This window comes from Phoxinus phoxinus, assembly GCF_949152265.1.
Source record: "Phoxinus phoxinus genome assembly, chromosome: 5".
NCBI lineage: Eukaryota > Metazoa > Chordata > Actinopteri > Cypriniformes > Leuciscidae > Phoxinus > Phoxinus phoxinus.
In genome coordinates, this window is record NC_136880.1 from 42,637,487 (window position 1) to 42,656,874 (window position 19,388).

Sequence of the window (19,388 nt, forward strand, 5' to 3'; positions counted from 1 at the left end):
CAACCGTGCGTGTGTCCGTGAGCGACGACAAGTGACGCGAGCCTAATCCGTGTAAAGCACGTGCGGAATGCCTAAACGGGAGACTACTAAGTGACGCGCTCGGTACGTCTGTGTGGGATCGTGAAGGAGCATTGTCTGCGTGATAATTGCGAATCGGTCCAGAGAACACAACGGAAAAGAACGACTACTTTCAACGTAAGTAACGTTACAAGATAAATGTGCTAAAATGGCAGCACAACTACCAATCATGAACTGGTCTGACCCCGATCTGAGTGAAGCAATGTCTTTATTTAAACAAAAAATTAATCTTTACCTGGAAGATGAGGAAATAACGGATGAAGGAAAACAAGCTAGGAAAATATGTCGAGGGATTGGTGATGAAGGATTAAAACGACTTAATGCAAGTGGGCTCAGTGATGCAGATAAGAGAAAGCCTGACACCTTGTGGAATTTTTTTGAAGGACAACTAAAGATAAATGTGAATTTCAGAATCCACAGGCTTCATCTCATGCAATATAGACAAAAACCAAACGAGAGCATCGATGACTTTGTGACTAGAGCTAGAACTTTAGCACTGAAATGTCAATTCACTGACGAAGAGCTCAATGAACGTATAGTCGAACTTATCATTGCCAGTACTCCTTTTGATGCCTTAAGAAATGACCTATACAGTAAGCCTAAAGGTTACCCCATTACCGACGTACTAGCAGAGGGGCGAAAGTACGAAGCCTTAGCAGCTGGTAATGAACAGATACAGCAGCTTGGCATGTCACACACTGAAAATGTCCATGCTGTAACAAGAGGACGAACATGTCAAAACTGTGACACAAACCATAAGCCAAAACAATGCCCTGCGTACAATGATACATGCTCTATGTGTGGTAACAGAGGCCACTGGGCTAAATGCTGTAAAAAGAGCAGACGACAAAGACAGCAATCCAGCCAGTTCAGAAGAAGTAAGTCACGAACACGCAACAGATACCAAAGCCAAACAAACGCAAGACAAGACTACAAACGCAGCAACGAGTCCAGCATCAACGTTGTAGACAGCACTAAAAATGATGACGAGTATACATACCAAAAACACTTTTACTCCATCACCATCAGTGCAAAGTGCATGCATAGCATCCATGTAAAACCACCCAGAGATGAGGCATTTACAACTCTGAATGTTAAACCACCTCTCCTGCAAGGTCATGGATACACGCTTCGCCTGAAAATAGATACTGGGGCATCTGGAAACACACTTCCACTGCGTACATTCAAACAGATGTATGGTGCGTCACCACAAAGTATGGAACATCTAAAACCAGCATCCAATGTAAAATTGACGTCATACACTGGTGATGTGATTCCCTGCTCTGGAACCATCAATATGCCATGCCAGTACAAAAATTCCAGGTGGATAGATGCAAAATTCTATGTCGTTGACGTACCTGGGCCAGCTGTGGTTGGACTACCCACAAGTGAGCTCCTCAGCCTTGTGACAGTAAATGTTGATGTGATGGCTGAAAGAGAAAATTATGGACATGTGGGAAGACAAACAAAACAGAGTACCCGACAACAAATAAAAAGCATCAGTGAACTAAAAGAGAAATATCCAGACCAATTTGACAAAATTGGCAATTTCAGTGGTACAGCAAAGCTCATTATTAAGGAAGGTGCCAACCCATTCATCGACCCACCACGCAAATGCAGCATCCACATCAAGGACAAGCTTCAAAGTGAGTTGAACAAACTTATCGATCAGGGAGTTCTGCGAAAAGTTGAAGAACACACAGATTGGTGTTCCAGTCTTGCCTTCAGCACAAAGAAAGACGGTTCACTTCGAATCTGCCTAGACCCACAGAAACTAAATGCAAGCCTGAAGAGGTGTCCTCACAAAATTCCAACTGTGGAAGAACTAAACCCAAAATTTGCAAATGCAAAAGTGTTCAGCAAACTAGACGCAAAAGCAGGATACTGGTCGATACATCTGGATGATGAGTCACAAATTCTGACTACATTCCGTACTCCTTTTGGCAGATATTGCTGGAGACGTTTACCTTTCGGTCTCAGCGTGTCCCAAGACCTTTTCCAAGCCAAAATGGACCAAATCCTTGAAGGTCTTCATGGTGTAATCAGCATAGCAGATGATGTTGCAGTATGTGGAGTTGACGAGGAGGATCACGACAGGAATCTGATAAGCCTAATGGAAAGAGCCGTGGGAACAGGCCTGGTGTTTAACAGTGACAAATGTTTCATCAAGCAGCAGAGCATATCTTTCTTCGGCAACCTGTATACAGATAAAGGCATCAGACCAGATCCAGCCAAAATCCACGATATACAAAAAATGCCAACACCACAAAGCAAAGATGACCTGCATCGATTCATGGGCATGCTAAACTACCTATCACCCTACATACCAAAATTTGCGGATAAAGCCCACAACCTGAGAGGGTTGCTGAAAAATGACTCACAGTGGGCATGGGACACGGATTATCAGAAATGCTTTGATGACCTAAAGACAACATTGACTGTTGATGCCTGCTTACGGTACTACAATCCAGCAGTCACCCTCACACTGGAGGTAGATGCATCACAGAGAGGAATCGGTGTAGCACTGGTGCAAGACAGCAGACCCATTGCTTTCGGTTCAAAGACACTAACTGAATGCCAATCAAGGTACAGCAACATTGAAAGAGAAATGCTTGCTATTGTGTATGGTATGCAGCGATATCACACATACTTGTATGGCAAATCATTCATCGTAATAACCGACCACAAACCTCTCGTCACCATATGCACAAAGCCTCTGCATTCTGCTCCACCCAGGCTACAACGCATGCTGATTAAAACACAGGGATACAACTACAGCGTCGTGTATCGTCCTGGAAGCCAAATGATTCTAGCTGACACTCTCAGCCGCCTGCCAAACCCTGAAAACAATGAAGACATTGAACTTGATGAACGCATTGATGGGCTGGATACAGAATTTGAAGACCCTGAGCATCATACTGTTGCGATCGTAAACTTCTCCCCAAGCAAGCAGGAGATCCTCAGAAATGAGACCGCAAAAGACCCCAAGCTCAGTGCTCTGAAAGAAATCATCCATCAGGGATGGCCAGACAGGATTCAAGACCTGCCAAAAGATCTACGCAGCTATTGGCCTTTCCGAGATGAACTTGCCATAGAAGCAGGAGTTGTATTTAAAGGCAGACAAATTCTTATACCAGAATGCATGACCAGCGACATTCTGACTCAACTCCACGCAGCCCACCAAGGTATCGAAAAAACACGCAGGTTGGCTCGAGAAAGTGTATATTGGACTAAGATAAACACAGACATTGAAAAAATGTGCAGATCCTGCAGTACCTGTGCAGAACACCAAGATGCACCACCAAAAGAACCTCTCATTCCACACAAAACACCCACAAAGCCATGGCAGTACTTATCGTCTGATCTGTTTGAGATTCATGGACATCAGTACCTACTTACAGTGGACAGGTATTCCAAGTATCCATTGGTTGATGAAATGCCTATGCCAGTAAGCAGCAATGCAGTTGCACAAAAAATGCAAAGCTATATGTCCTTATTTGGTCGTCCAGATGAAATAATGACAGACAATGGACCACAGTACACAGGACAACCTTTCAGGAAATTCATAGCTGACTGGGGAATAAAACACACCACAAGTTCACCACATTACCCAAAAAGCAATGGATTTATTGAAAGACATGTGAGACACATCAAATCCATCATCAAGAAGACAATACAGCACAAAGGAGATGTACAAGTGGCTCTGATGCAAGTGCGGGCGACACCCATTGACAGTGATCTACCGTCCCCTGCAGAATTACTCCTTGGCAGACCTATCACCACACTCCTACCGAGTCATGCAGATCCGGGTAAACTGGAACACAGACAACACCTGGAAAAAAGGACAATACTGATGAAAACACATCATGATCAATGTAGTGGTAGAGACTTACCCCCATTGTTTCGTGGACAGGATGTGAGAGTGCTGGACAAGGTGAGGAAAATATGGCACCCAGGGACTATTGTGGAAAGATGCAGGGAGCCAAGAAGTTACCTGATCCAAACACCAAATGGAAACACAATTAGACGTACCAGGAGCCATCTTCGTGAAATGTATGCAACACACACGCAGAAAATCCAGAAGAAGGTACAATTCGCTGAAACACCCAAAAGAGAGGTGACTGAACAAAATCACAAGGATCCAGTTGAAAACAAAGTCACACAACCTCTTGAAGCAACAACAGACAATACAGGCACTGAGACAACAAAACAAACATGCACAAGGTCCGGACGGGTCATAATCAAGCCAGTGCAATACAAGGACTATGTGTAAAGCTGAATGAAAAGTTAAGCATTACTATTAATACCAATAGGCTGAATGTTCATTTCTGCACACTTAACCCAAACAGGTTGTTATAGTTTAAATTTGCATAGTGTGCACCCTATTGAAACAACATGCAATCTTGTTATGGTCTTGGTTGTCTATGTTATACACTTATGTTAAACAGGGGGGATGTTGTGATACGTAATACGTCATGATGTAATACGCTGTGTGCGTGTACCGGATGTAATGTTGTGTGGAGCACGTTGATCCCTAGTAAAGATGTTCTTCCTAAACTCTGATGCTGTCTAGTAATACTTCATCATGTTCATCACTATTTCAAAATAAAGGTCTGAACACGCCTTAGGAGTATGAACATATTCTTGTTGCAAATTGATAAATTACGGCTCCTCTGTAATTTATTTTGAAAATCAGTCACCAAATATGTAAACTAGAGATTGTAAGCTTTCAAATGATATATAGTTTGTCAAGATTAGTTTAGGTTTAGTATAGGAGATTACTGTTTTAAACATGTAATGGCTGTGGTGCCAATATACAGTACCATGGTATAACTTCCGTTTAAAAAAATGTTTAATATGTAGTCTTTATGAGCCATGTTCATAATTAGACCGGAATTAATAATACCCTAAATAATTTAAAGTTCTGGTGGTGATTTTAACTACTCATGAAGTTTCCTCATTACAGATCGTTTTTAGACTTTATTAAAAAAAAAAAAAAAAAACATTGTTTACTTTGATTTATAATGAAGGCATAATGTTAATGCTTTAATGATTGATCATTTTTAGTTTACGTTGATGCTTTATAAATGCAACGGTTCATGTTAGCCATCTTTTTAGACACTAAAAAGTCTCAAGACTCAATTCTAGTTATTGCAGTCCATAATTTTACTTTCATGTAGGCAAGAAAGTAACATTGTAGCTATTATATTTATTATATGAATATATTTTTTATTAGATATTTTATTTCAAAGATTCTAGTTGCCCTAAATTGAAACAGACCTTTAATACACTTAATGCATGTTATTCTAAAGAGAATAAAATAAGTTTTTTTTTTATTAAGAACTAAGACATTTACAACTATAGCAAGACACAACATGACACAAATACAAAAAATTGGGTTTACAATAAACTAAAATATCTATAGACATATAGAATTTATAAAAAGCAAAAAAACAAATCAATACTGAAAAAAATAAGAAAACTGCATCTACAAATTTAATTTTACATTTTATCTACATTTTTTGTTATCAATACATTGGAAATGGAAATCTTTATGGCTTGAAGACCTTCAAACAAGGTTTATAATTATTTATTTTACTTTTGTGGACATGAAATTTACCAAATAAAATCACTAGATCCATCATAAAAATTGTGTTCAAAGTAAAAAGGGGAAGCATTTAGTAGTCTATTTTTAATAAATACTTTTAAGTTGGCTATTAGAAAAGTGTTTTGTATGTTAAATTATGTAAGCGTACGCGAAGCGGAGTAACGTAACAGTTACCCTTCAGCCTTGGCTTATTCACGATACAGCACTGTAGCCTCGAGTACCTTATTGCTTTTATAAAACGGTTAACACACAATACAAATATTAAAGCCAAAAAATACGTACCAATGCTATTTTTATGAAGTAAAATCACTAGCCCCTTCCGCAGTCCAGTGGAAGAAATAATAGTCCCTGTCCGTGAACAGCAGAAATGAAAAAAATCGCCATTAGATGGCGGCAAAAACTGTCTTTATGAGCGAGTCAGTCAGCAGAGAAGACTTTTATATTTAAAGGACTTGTGGACAGCAGCTAAGCAAGACACAACTGATGACGGGTGTCGGGCAGGGAAACCCCTTAACTGTAAAAAAAGACAAGATAACGGAAATTCAACGGATTTTTGTATTACGAATATAGGACTGGCCTGAAGGAAAAATGCTATATTGTAAATGCAGTACACTCGCTTACTCGATCTCTCTCACACAAGCTTCACTGAACAATATCAACGAGAACATATGTTTACGTTGCTAAGAGTGGTTGCTAGGGGTGGTGTAGTGATACATAGAGAACCGTTGGGTGAAGCGGTCATAGTTTTATCGTGAATAAAACAGCTATTGACCAATCAGAATCAAGGGCTGGAACTAATGTTTTTTTTTTTAAACATATAAAGTGACGTCATATTGTGACCGTTGCAGTGTGTGTAGAAATAATTAATCTGCTCTTCTCGTGAGCGCAAGTCGTCGGTGTTGTGTAAGGTAGGCACTGTTCATTTTTATTTCCTGTCGCTGTGCAGGCTCTTTTATTGTATAACAGTGTTAACAGCTCAATAACTCTTTTATTTAAAGGCTTTAAGGGATAGTTCACTTTAAAATGAAAATTCTGTCATCATATACTCACCTTCAAGTTGTGTCAAACCTGAATGAATGTCTTTCTTCTGCTGAACACAAAGGATGATATTTTGAAGAATGTCCGTAACCAAACAGTTAACTGGTCCCATTGACTTCCACTTCCATGGTAGGAAAACATATATATGGAAGTCAATGGGACCAGTTAACTGTTTGGTTACCGACGTTGAAATTGAGGTTAGGACCATATGGTGCATTCAAGTCCACATGGGAATTTTATTTTTACAAGCTCTGAAAACTCAAAGAATGCACATTTATGTTTTATTATTATTAATATGCTGCCCCAGAGAATGATGGGAAATGTCGTTTGGTCACTCAAGCATATCAGCTCATAACTTACTGGCTAAACGAGTTTTCTGGCAAACTTTATCTCTCCTCTCTTGTTCATTAACTTCAGCATGCTGTCTGTCAGAGACGATAACGTACATAATACATGAGAATTTCTTCTTCACTCGCTGAAATTGAATCAAAATGATCAGGGAACCAAGTAAAATACTTTACACTGCAGGCTAAAGAGAGAAAAACACCAATCCAATTGAAAAATCAGGTTAGTGAACATCATTCAATCAATATATTTTGACAGACATTTTTGAAAGATGATACTTTTTTTACATGATTTGTTACATTTAAGTACCCCTTAGCAAACTTTATAGTTTGCTATGTGTACGTGTTATTTATTAATATATATATATATATATATATATATATATATATATATATATATATATATATATATATATATATATATAGCCTATATATATATAAACACTTTAGCTTTCAAAAGAAGCGAGCTGCATTTGCCAACAGTAGACAGCAAAGCATTGGAACAGCGCTTCTGTATAATATATATATATATATATATATATATAAAAAAAATTATATATAAATCTGGGATTAAAATTTTTATGATTTATAAAGAAAATTTAAAAATAAACACACATTTTTGACAAAATAAACAAAAAACACTCAATGTTAATTAGCCTACATATCAATATGATTTATGTTTATACATCTCCACTAATTTAATTAGACAACTGCATTATAGTTTTAGTTATCGTTAAATAATATGTCGTCAAAATGTAAATGTCAAAATTATAAAGACACAATTTCTCTTTCATTCATTTGATATAATTCACGTTTTCTTAGTGTCTTCGTACTTATCATGCTTCTTTGATCTTCTTGGGAAAAGTTTTGAGATCATGGTCCCACCAAGTGCTCGTCTGGTTCCTGGATGTTCCACAGACTCCGGGATGGACCGCAAAGACCCGAATCCTGAGCTGTGAGATGAGACTTCTGAGCGTGATGAGCTATAAACTGAATCGCTGTCTGCTCCTGATCGTGATCTGAATGAACTGTAAGCAGAACTTCCCACAGACAGTGTGTCCGACCGCTCATCTCCACTCACTGGGGGGAAAACATTTAAATCAGTAAAAGGTTTGAAACTCTTTTAGAATAAAATTCAGAGATTTAAAACTTTAAATATGTTCCTAAAAAATGGGGGGAAACGTGGTAACAAATTTATGACTATCTACATTAAAATACAAATAAAATTTTCTCAAAAAATGCTCTAATGCTGTAAAAAAGGAGACCAAAATGTACTGAAAGTGCCAAATAAAACAAGACACTCACTGTGTGGTGGTAGAAGTTCAATGCTGTTATGTTGTTTTATAGCCCCTGACACGTAACTTGTGTGAGAAGAATCTATGGAATGTGATGAACTGAAAATTGGGTCTGCTCCTGATCGTGATCTGAATGAACCATAAGCAGAACTTCCCACAGACCATGAATCAGATCCATCATCTCCACTCACTATAATAATGAAAGCAGAGAGCAGATCAGTAGAACATTTACAACATGAATGCATTTGACAGACACTTTTATCCAAAGCAACTGACATGGCATTGAAGGAATATATTCATCAGTTCATGTGATTGTAATTAATTCAGATGGTCAACTTTGTCAACTCTAAATGGGCCAGGGAAGGAGGATTCACTTCATTGCAGAAATTTGGTTCACACAGAAACAGAACATTAGGTATATGATATGATTACAAAGTTCAATGTTGTTTGACCCTGAGGGATGTGTCCGTCAAGACAGTTTTCCGGCAACAAGACGCTCCCAACACCGAACCCTGGGGTAGAAACCAAGGCTTCTTCAATATCGTCAGGGAGCGAAAGCATCTGATCGCACAGATCGTACCCTGATAGGAAGGTGGTTCTTTGGGAGGGTGTTAACACGCTCTTTTTTTTGTGTCGAGTCTCAACCCCAAGTAGTTTATATGGCCAAGAACCGAACCGGCATCTCCTGAGACTGGGCCAGTATCAGCCAGTCGTTGATATAGTTCAATACATGGATGCCCAAGAGCATCAACAGGGCCAGAGCTGCATCCGTGCATTTGGTAAACCTGATATTGGAAAGCTTCGCGCCCAAAAGCAATCTCAGGAACTTCCTGTGAGAAGGAAGGATGGATATTTGGAAGTATGTGTCCTCGGACTTGATTTGACTCACTATGGTGGGAATAGTCAACATCCTGAACCTGAATCTCCTCAGAGAACGGTTCAGATTTCGCAGATCTATAATGGGACGCAACTCCCCATCCTTCTTTGGATCCAAGAAGTACCGGCTGTAGAACCCGGACTCTTGCTCGGGAGCAGGAATATGTTCTATGGTCTCCTTCACAAAGAGGGAGTGCACTTCCTTCCTGGAAACCGGTATGTCCCGAAGCGCACTTGACGGCGGAATACAGACATCGATTTCCTGAGGGTTCTGTGGAGGAGCAATTCTCACCGATCTCTGCATTGTAAATGCTGCCTTATTAATGTCATTAACATGTAAAAGAGCACCAGTCAACGTCCAAATCTTTTACTTGAGAATGAAGAGCAGCAAGAATTGCTTAGATTTCCAAATACCTGCAGTAATCCAACTCTGTAACAAGGAAAAGTGTGTATGGCTGCTAAGCACCTTTCCACAACAAAGACCATTTTTAAACATGAACGTTTGCATGGATTTTAGAGTACACACACTATAAGATTAATTCTGTGTTCACACGTTTAAAAAAAATAGGCCCATAGTCTAGAACAGAGGTGGAAGTAACGAATTACAACTACTCACGTTACTGTAATTAAGTAGTTTTTTCGGGTACTTGTACTTTTTTGAGTATATTTTTAAATCTGTAATTTTACTTGTACTCAAGTAGATATTAAGCTAAGTAATCTACTTCGCTACTTGTAAAATCATATTTCGTTACTGAGTACAATTTGAGTTGATATTTCGGTAGCCAATAAAAATATCTGATCGTAAACGGACCAATAAAACCACTGATATTTGGACTGAAAAAAGCCGCTGCAGTCGGAAGTTTTTAAGAGCTGATGAAGGAGGTAAGTAGCTCAGATTGATTAATGGCTGAAAGTTTGGAGAAACAACAAACTACATAGTAGTGTTGTCAAAATATCTATATTTTGATACATTTCGATACTGAAATATCTGACAATACTCCAATACTCCTTTTCTGAAGTATATAGCCTACACCGATACCAGCTGCGCGTTCTCATTCTCTCATCTCTTCGACAGCGAGTTTGACACCCTCCCCTCAGCGCGGGATTACAGGTATTGCGCATCACTTTATTCATACCTGCAGGTTTCTGTGGCATATTTGAATGGCAAATGTCGCGAGCACAATATTGTAACGCGAGGGCTCTCAAATATAGGCCTACGAATAAACAGGACTCAGATATTGAGTGTGCGGAAATGCACCAGGAAAACTTTCAACAATCAAAGGTGGATCTTTAACTTTTTTACAATGTAAATGTATGTTAGAAATGTTTCGGAATGGGGGATTTGTATGATTTGTACAAATATCCTAGTCTGTCTAACTGCATTACTACATTGTACTTATTGAACTTAGAAATTCCAGTATCATGACCAGTAATTAATGTCCTTCGTCAATAAGGTAAAAATGTGTTAAAAGTAGCTATTTACATAAATCTATGATTTGATTTAATCTTAATTGGTAATACATCAACTATCGCCGGCTAAAAAGTAACTACTAACTAGTACTCTGAGTAGTTTTTGAGAAGAGTAATTTGTACTTTTACTTAAGTACTTTTTTGACACGAGTACTTTTACTTGTAATTGAGTATTATTTCAGCAATGTAATGGTACTTGTACTTGAGTACAGATTTTCAGTACTCTTTCCACCTCTGGTCTAGAACAATGAGGAGAAAATATTTGTGACTATATGTAGATAATATTCATAAAATTGTATGATTTCACTCACTAGTCTGTGATCTGGATTCCTCTCTCCATTTGTCCAGTTGCTCTTCTGTTTTATTTCTACCATCCTGTAAAATCTTTCTGTCTATTTCAAAATGGCTGCCGTTGTTTTGTGCCACTGTCTCCTCAATCTTCTCCAGCAGCTCCTTGATCTGAGTGTCGTCACTCCTGTTGTGATTGTTGAGAACATGAAACCTGTTCCCACATTTGTCCAGCAGCCACTGGAGATCCGGCCCTTCACTCTCGATGTGCTGCTCTATAGATGTGTCTAACAGAGAGTCTTCATCAGTGAACAGCACTATAGTGTGACTCCAGACTCTCTCACCGAGAAGATCCAGATGCTCCTGCAATGCTTTTCTGTCAGTCTCTTCAAATCTAGTGTCCACACGTATGATCAGTAGTACAGCGTGAGGTCCTGGAGGACACAGAGACACTGAGGATAATCTCCTGCTTCAGTAACTCAGGACTCTTCTCTACAAAGATATTACTCCACCATCCTGGAGCTTCAATGACAGTGATGTGTCTGTCTGCTACTTCTCCATGTCTCTTCACACACTGAGCCGATCTCTTCAAGTCAAACTCCTCTCTGCCCAGGATGGTGTTTCCAGCTGAACTCTTACCAGCATATGTATATCCCATCAACACAATCCTGAACTCTGAGAGATGTTGGGCGTCCCCTGCAACAAATACAGAACAAACACACTTATTAAGGTGGGTGACATCTTAAATCTTCTTAAATAATCTCTCTTTGTGAAAAAGGGGTTCCTGAAATTAAATTGCCCCTCTCTAAACCAATGAATAAATCTCTCTCTTGTGTGTGTTCTCACCGGGGAAAGCATTATCAATGCACTGGTGGCTATTAGCATCAGCAAATACACAACTGTATTACATTTACATTCATTTACTAGATGGAAAGAAAGCCAAAAAATACCATTTGTGACTGCTTATATTTATAAAAAGACTTTATAATAAATCAATAAAACAGCCTAAATCAGCATAAACAGATCCAAACTCTTATCTGTAGTGACCAATATGAAAGCAGTAAAAGTTTCTCGCAAAATTGTGAACATGTTGACATTTTGTTTTTCATAAAAATAACTTCTAATCTTGCCAATGTCCATTTTACATTACATATTTGTGCCTTAGTTGGAGCTCCAAATAAAATATAGATCCACCAGCAGTCTAGTAGTTTTTACTTGTAATGCACTTTCAAAGTGTTTGACGGGACAAACATGTGGCGTGTCTATCGGTGTAAAGCTGATGTTTAAGATTATATTCAAGATTAGATGTTTGCAGGGTTTTTGTTTTTTTGTATTGTTTTCTATGGATTAGATAAAGGGATTTCCGTTATCAGAAGCACACCCTATGAAGAACAGGATTGTTTAAGAAATGAAAGTGCTTATTTCCTTTAGTAACAGATTTTAGGGGCCGTCACTGTGAGCCGCTTTGAACACATCTATTGGGAATGCCTCTACAAATAGCGGTTAATGACTAGAAGTTTCTGGCTATTATTGCTGTGACTGTTACATTTTCATGATGTACGTAATATACTCAGTGTGTATCTGCACTATAAAGTATGTGGACTCACTCATCTGTGATCTGATGTTTTCTCTCCTGTTTTGCATCTTCTTCATTCGTTCTTCTGCTCTCTCTTCCTCTGCTCTTCTTCTCTCTTTCATCTCCTGTAAAATCTTCCTGTCTATTTCAAAATGGCAGCCGTTGTTTTGTGCCACGGTCTCCTCAATCTTCTCCAGCAGCTCCTTGATCTGAGTGTCGTCACTCCTGTTGTGATTGTTGAGAACATGAAACCTGTTCCCACATTTGTCCAGCAGCCACTGGAGATCCGGCCCTTCACTCTCGATGTGCTGCTCTATAGATGTGTCTAACAGAGAGTCTCCGCGAGTGAACAGCACTATAGTGTGACTCCAGACTCTCTCACCGAGAAGATCCAGATGCTCCTGCAATGCTTTTCTCTCAGTCTCTTCAAATCTAGTGTCCACACGTAAGATTAGTAGTACAGCGTGAGGTCCTGGAGGACACAGAGACACACTGAGGATAATCTCCTGCTTCAGTAACTCAGGACTCTCCTCTACTGAGAAATTACTCCACCATCCTGGAGCTTCAATGACAGTGATGTGTCTGTCTGCTACTTCTCCATGTCTTTTCTCACACTGAGCCGATTTCTTCAAGCCAAACTCCTCTCTGCCCAGGATGGTGTTTCCAGCTGAACTCTTACCAGCATATCTATATCCCATCAACACAATCCTGAACTCTGAGAGATGTTGGGCGTCCCCTGCAACAAATACAGAACAAACACACTTATTAAGGTGGGTGACATCTTAAATCTTCTTAAATAATCTCTCTTTGTAAAAAAGGGGTTTCTGTAATAAGGTTCACCTTATCTGTATGTGTGTCAAACTACACGTTATTGATTCAAAATAACATAAGTGTATCTCACATCAATTAAACTCTTAAATTAGAGTTGAACAAAAGTTATCGATGGGCAATAATTATGGAGAAAGGAAAATAGCTTAATTTCAATGATCTGCAGACAAAACAACAGATCACAGAACACACCGATTAAGCGAGACTAAATCCCAAATAGCTTCAGAAAGTATATATTTTTAAAGATAATTAAGTTTTCCCTCTAAACCAATGAATAAATCTCTCTCTTGTGCGTGTTCTCACTGGGAAAGCATTATCAATGCACTGGTGGCTATTAGCATCAGCAAATACACAACTGTATTACATTCACATTAATTTACTAGATGGAAAGAAAGCCAAAAAATACCATTTGTGACTGCTTATATTTATAAAAGACTTTATAATAAATCAATAAAACAGCCTAAATCAGCATAAACAGATCCAAACTCTTATCTGTAGTGACCAATATGAAAGCAGTAAAAGTTTCTCGCAAAATTGTGAACATGTTGACATTTTGTTTTTCATAAAAATAACTTCTAATCTTGCCAATGTCCATTTTACATTACATATTTGTGCCTTAGTTGGAGCTCCAAATAAAATATAGATCCACCAGCAGTCTAGTAGTTTTTACTTGTAATGCACTTTCAAAGTGTTTGACGGGACAAACATGTGGCGTGTCTATCGGTGTAAAGCTGATGTTTAAGATCCTATTCAAGATTAGATGTTTGCAGGGTTTTTGTTTTTTTGTATTGTTTACTATGGATTAGATAAAGGGATTTCCGTTATCAGAAGCACATCCTATGAAGAACAGGATTGTTTAAGAAATGAAAGCGCTTATTTCCTCCAGTAACAGATTTTAGGGGCCGTCACTGTGAGCCGCTTTGAACACATCTATTGGGAATGCCTCTACAAATAGCGGTTAATGACTAGAAGTTTCTGGCTATTATTGCTGTGACTGTTACATTTTCATGATGTACGTAATATACTCAGTGTGTATCTGCACTATAAAGTATGTGGACTCACTCATCTGTGATCTGATGATTTCTCTCCTGTTTTGCATCTTCTTCATTCGTTCTTCTGCTCTCTCTTCCTCTGCTCTTCTTCTCTCTTTCGTCTCCTGTAAAATCTTTCTGTCTATTTCAAAATGGCAGCCGTTGTTTTGTGCCACGGTCTCCTCAATCTTCTCCAGCAGCTCCTTGATCTGAGTGTCGTCACTCCTGTTGTGATTGTTGAGAACATGAAACCTGTTCCCACATTTGTCCAGCAGCCACTGGAGATCCGGCCCTTCACTCTCGATGTATTGCTCTATAGATGTGTCTAACAGAGAGTCTCCGCGAGTGAACAGCACTATAGTGTGACTCCAGACTCTCTCACCGAGAAGATCCAGATGCTCCTGCAATGCTTTTCTGTCAGTCTCTTCAAATCTAGTGTCCACACGTATGATCAGTAGTACAGCGTGAGGTCCTGGAGGACACAGAGACACACTGAGGATAATCTCCTGCTTCAGTAACTCAGGACTCTCCTCTACTGAGAAATTACTCCACCATCCTGGAGCTTCAATGACAGTGATGTGTCTGTCTGCTACTTCTCCATGTCTCTTCACACACTGAGCCGATCTCTTCAAGCCAAACTCCTCTCTGCCCAGGATGGTGTTTCCAGCTGAACTCTTACCAGCATATCTATATCCCATCAACACAATCCTGAACTCTGACAGATGTTGGGCGTCCCCTGCAACAAATACAGAACAAACACACTTATTAAGGTGGGTGACATCTTAAATCTTCTTAAATAATCTCTCTTTGTAAAAAAGGGGTTTCTGTAATAAGATTCACCTTATCTGTATGTGTGTCAAACTACACGTTATTGATTCAAAATAACATAAGTGTATCTCACATCAATTAAACTCTTAAATTAGAGTTGAACAAAAGTTATCGATGGGCAATAATTATGGAGAAAGGAAAATAGCTTAATTTCAATGATCTGCAGACAAAACAACAGATCAAAGAACACACCGATTAAGCGAGACTAAATCCCAAATAGCTTCAGAAAGTATATGTTTTAAAGATAATTAAGTTTTCCCTCTAAACCAATGAATAAATCTCTCTCTTGTGCGTGTTCTCACTGGGAAAGCATTATCAATGCACTGGTGGCTATTAGCATCAGCAAATACATGACTGTATTACATTTACATTCATTTACTAGATGGAAAGAAAGCCAAAAAATACCATTTGTGACTGCTTATATTTATAAAAGACTTTATAATAAATCAATAAAACAGCCTAAATCAGCATAAACAGATACAAACTCTTATCTGTAGTGACCAATATGAAAGCAGTAAAAGTTTCTCGCAAAATTGTGAACGTGTTGGAATTTTTTCGTTCATAAAAATAACTTCTAATCTTACAAATGTCCATTTTACATTACATATTTTGCCTTAGTTGGAGCTCCAAATAAAATATAGATCCACCAGCAGTCTAGTAGTTTTTACTTGTAATGCACTTTCAAAGTGTTTGACGGGACAAACATGAGGCGTGTCTATCAGTGTAAAGCTGATGTTTAAGATTATATTCAAGACAAGATGTTTGCAGTTTTATTTTATTGTTTACTATGGATTAGATAAAGGGATTTCCGTTATCAGAAGCACACCCTATGAAGAACAGGATTGTTTAAGAAATGAAAGCGCTTATTTCCTTCAGTAACAGATTTTAGGGCCGTCACTGTGAGCTGCTTTGAACACATCTATTGGGAATGCCTCTACAAATAGCGGTTAATGACTAGAAGTTTCTGGCTATTATTGCTGTGACTGTTACATTTTCATGATGTACGTAATATACTCAGTGTGTATCTGCACTATAAAGTATGTGGACTCACTCATCTGTGATCTGATGTTTTCTCTCCTGTTTTGCATCTTCTTCATTCGTTCTTCTGCTCTCTCTTCCTCTGCTCTTCTTCTCTCTTTCGTCTCCTGTAAAATCTTCCTGTCTATTTCAAAATGGCAGCCGTTGTTTTGTGCCACGGTCTCCTCAATCTTCTCCAGCAGCTCCTTGATCTGAGTGTCGTCACTCCTGTTGTGATTGTTGAGAACATGAAACCTGTTCCCACATTTGTCCAGCAGCCACTGGAGATCCGGCCCTTCACTCTCGATGTGCTGCTCTATAGATGTGTCTAACAGAGAGTCTCCGCGAGTGAACAGCACTATAGTGTGACTCCAGACTCTCTCACTGAGAAGATCCAGATGCTCCTGAAATACTTTTCTCTCAGTCTCTTTAAACGTGTAGTCCACACGTATGATCAGTAGTACAGCGTGTGGTCCTGGAGGACACAGAGACACACTGAGGATAATCTCCTGCTTCAGTAACTCAGGACTCTCCTCTACAGAGTTATTACTCCGCCATCCTGGAGCTTCAATGACAGTGATGTGTCTGTCTGCTACTTCTCCATGTCTCTTCACACACTGAGCCGATCTCTTCAAGCCAAACTCCTCTCTGCCCAGGATGGTGTTTCCAGATGAACTCTTACCAGCTTCTCTATATCCCATCAACACAATCCTGAACTCTGAGAGATGTTGGGCGTCCCCTGCAACAAATACAGAACAAACACACTTAGGCTATCTTGTAGTGTGTGCTTCCTGAACAGTTAACAAGAAAGCTGTACTAAAAATATTCTAATCATAATAATACAAATGCCACATGAATGGAGTTACGTTAATCCTCATCCATGGTTAACTAAATGATGAAGAAATGAGAATTGTTTAACTTTCTCAATCAGGAGAAAACAAAAAAAACACAGATTACATAAAACTCGGGGCAAAATTGTCATTTGTTGCAAAAAGAACATGTTTTCAGTAATTCTATATCCTTTAAAAATATGCAACATGTAAAAAGGCGAACTAAGTTAATGAATAAATCTCTCTTGCGCGCGCGCACACTCCTGGCACGAGCATAATTGCACAGCCACGCACTTTAAAATACATGATATTCTGCAAATAAACCCAAAACGCAATCCGTGACAAGCCATATGTATAGGGAACGACTATATGGAGAACAAAGCAAGCCCTAAGTGTCTTACAAAATGTATTTAGCTGTATTGACCAATATGAAAGTGAAAGCTTTAGCAATGTCTCACAGAAACGGTAACGTTAGGCTAAACACGTCGAGTTTGATTTAAGTCATATTTACTATTAATAAAACAAGGACAAGTTGATAGATTTTTAAAATAATAAATGCTTACTTAAGTCCATTTTAAGTCACAGTCTCAGTCGGAGTTCCAGAGTAAATGTAGGTCTCTAGTTAACTAGTGTTTATCTTATCTTTGACTGGACTTGCATACGGTGCTTCAGAACAGTGGCGCACTTGGGCGGGTCTAGCTGTAGGTGTACGTGTAGGGTGCAAAGGTGATGTTCAAGGTTATTTTACACATGCACAAAAATATGATGTCAGCTAATTTTTCAAAAGTGATAATCTTTGTTTGTTTTCTTTTGTGGTATACAGGTCATCATGCAAATGTGGAGGCTTTTATGTAGGCCGGACCAAGAGTCGTCTCAAAGGCATAAAAATGCCGTTAGAAAAGCTGATTTAGATTACCGTATGGCAAAACACTTCCAAAATGTGCACAATAGTAATCCAGAAGGCCTAATGGTTGAGGGTTTAGAAACGATCAAAAAGAGTATTCGGGGTGGTGACCGATTAAAATTACTTTTACAGAGAGAAACATTCTATATATATATATATATGAGTTACAGGCCACAGTATACCCTGGGTTGAATGAAGAAATAGATTTCAGTCCTTTTTTGTGATATGCTTTCAATTTGAAATGTAACCACCTAGTAGACCTTCTCTGTATGTGCATGTAACTTGTCATTCAGGTGTTTCTAATTAGCACCTATAAAAGAGGAAATTGTTTGATTGGAAAGCATACCCTGAAGAAGACTGTTTGTGCCGCTATGCGTGGGTTGTTTTTCCCCCATGTCTTTAAAATTTTCTATTAAGAAATAGCCAGTCAAATAAAGGCTTTTTATACATTTCTAAAGAAGAGTGCCTTTGGATTTCCTTCAACTACATTTAATTGAATTCCCGACCCCAAAGAGCACCTTCAAAAACTTTTTTTTAAAAGTTTCGGCCCCCCGGGGCCAGCTGTGCACCAGTGCATCAGTGCTGAGGGTCCCCTCGGTCAGGGAATAAATCAACTGGCAATGGGACGAGTCCGGAGGGGCAAACGGGTCTACCCGTGCGGCTCCCGAAGTGGTCCCATGCCAGCTGGACCGCCTGGGATGGAGTCTCCACTCTCCCGGGGCAACAGCGTGTCATGAGAGCTCGTCAGCTACACAATTGACCTAAGCCACGCCCCCAAACGCGATGAGCCAATCACAGAGCGCATAGCTAACCCAATACACTCGGACATTCTCTGCTTCCACGTCCATTGAAATGCATTGCAGTTATTCACTTTTCATTCGTTTTTATATGTTTTTTCTTGTCATTTTAAGTTTAAAATGATCAAACGGTGTGCATGGGGTACATGCGATTCCGGCACTAGGTATCCCGAGAGGCTGGGCGACGGTGTGTATTTTTTACCCTTTCCCAAGCCACATCTCAACCAAGATCAGTGTCTGCTCTGGATTAAGTTATGCGGTAGACCACAACACCAACTAAACGTGGATAAATTAAACAAGGATGTCTACATCTGTTCTGATGTGTTTAAACGTTATCTTTAACATCTCTAACGTAACGTTAGGCTAACGTTACGTTAGCAGGACAGTAACGCACGGACAGTAACGAAAGACCAAGATTTCCAAAGCCCCGGGAGTATATGTCACAGTTGTGTTTTGTTTAGTTTGTTTTCATTGGACTTGTCTGCCTGTCATCATATCACGTGTCATCTTCACCGTCATTGGGCTTGTTTGAGATGAGCAAAATCTGCGCAGAAACGATCAACGGTGATCAGCGCGAGAT

At 39.2% G+C, this 19,388-nt stretch overlaps 2 protein-coding genes across 2 annotated transcripts in view; both read right to left on the reverse strand.

The window, feature by feature from the left end:
• Positions 1 to 19,388, reverse strand: part of map2k2b (mitogen-activated protein kinase kinase 2b) — a 529,628-nt gene that overhangs the window by 137,134 nt on the left and 373,106 nt on the right. The gene's annotated exons all lie outside the window — the stretch shown is intronic.
• The window catches only part of LOC306999010 (uncharacterized protein), a 98,467-nt gene continuing 86,810 nt past the window's right edge, over positions 7,732 to 19,388 (reverse strand). Inside the window, 7 exon segments of the mRNA XM_079613406.1 lie at positions 7,732 to 8,148; positions 8,374 to 8,553; positions 11,021 to 11,454; positions 11,456 to 11,693; positions 12,605 to 13,309; positions 14,464 to 15,168; positions 16,312 to 17,047. Of these exon segments, the coding sequence (XP_079469532.1) occupies positions 7,877 to 8,148; positions 8,374 to 8,553; positions 11,021 to 11,454; positions 11,456 to 11,693; positions 12,605 to 13,309; positions 14,464 to 15,168; positions 16,312 to 17,047 (3,270 nt within the window). The 3' untranslated portion in view covers positions 7,732 to 7,876.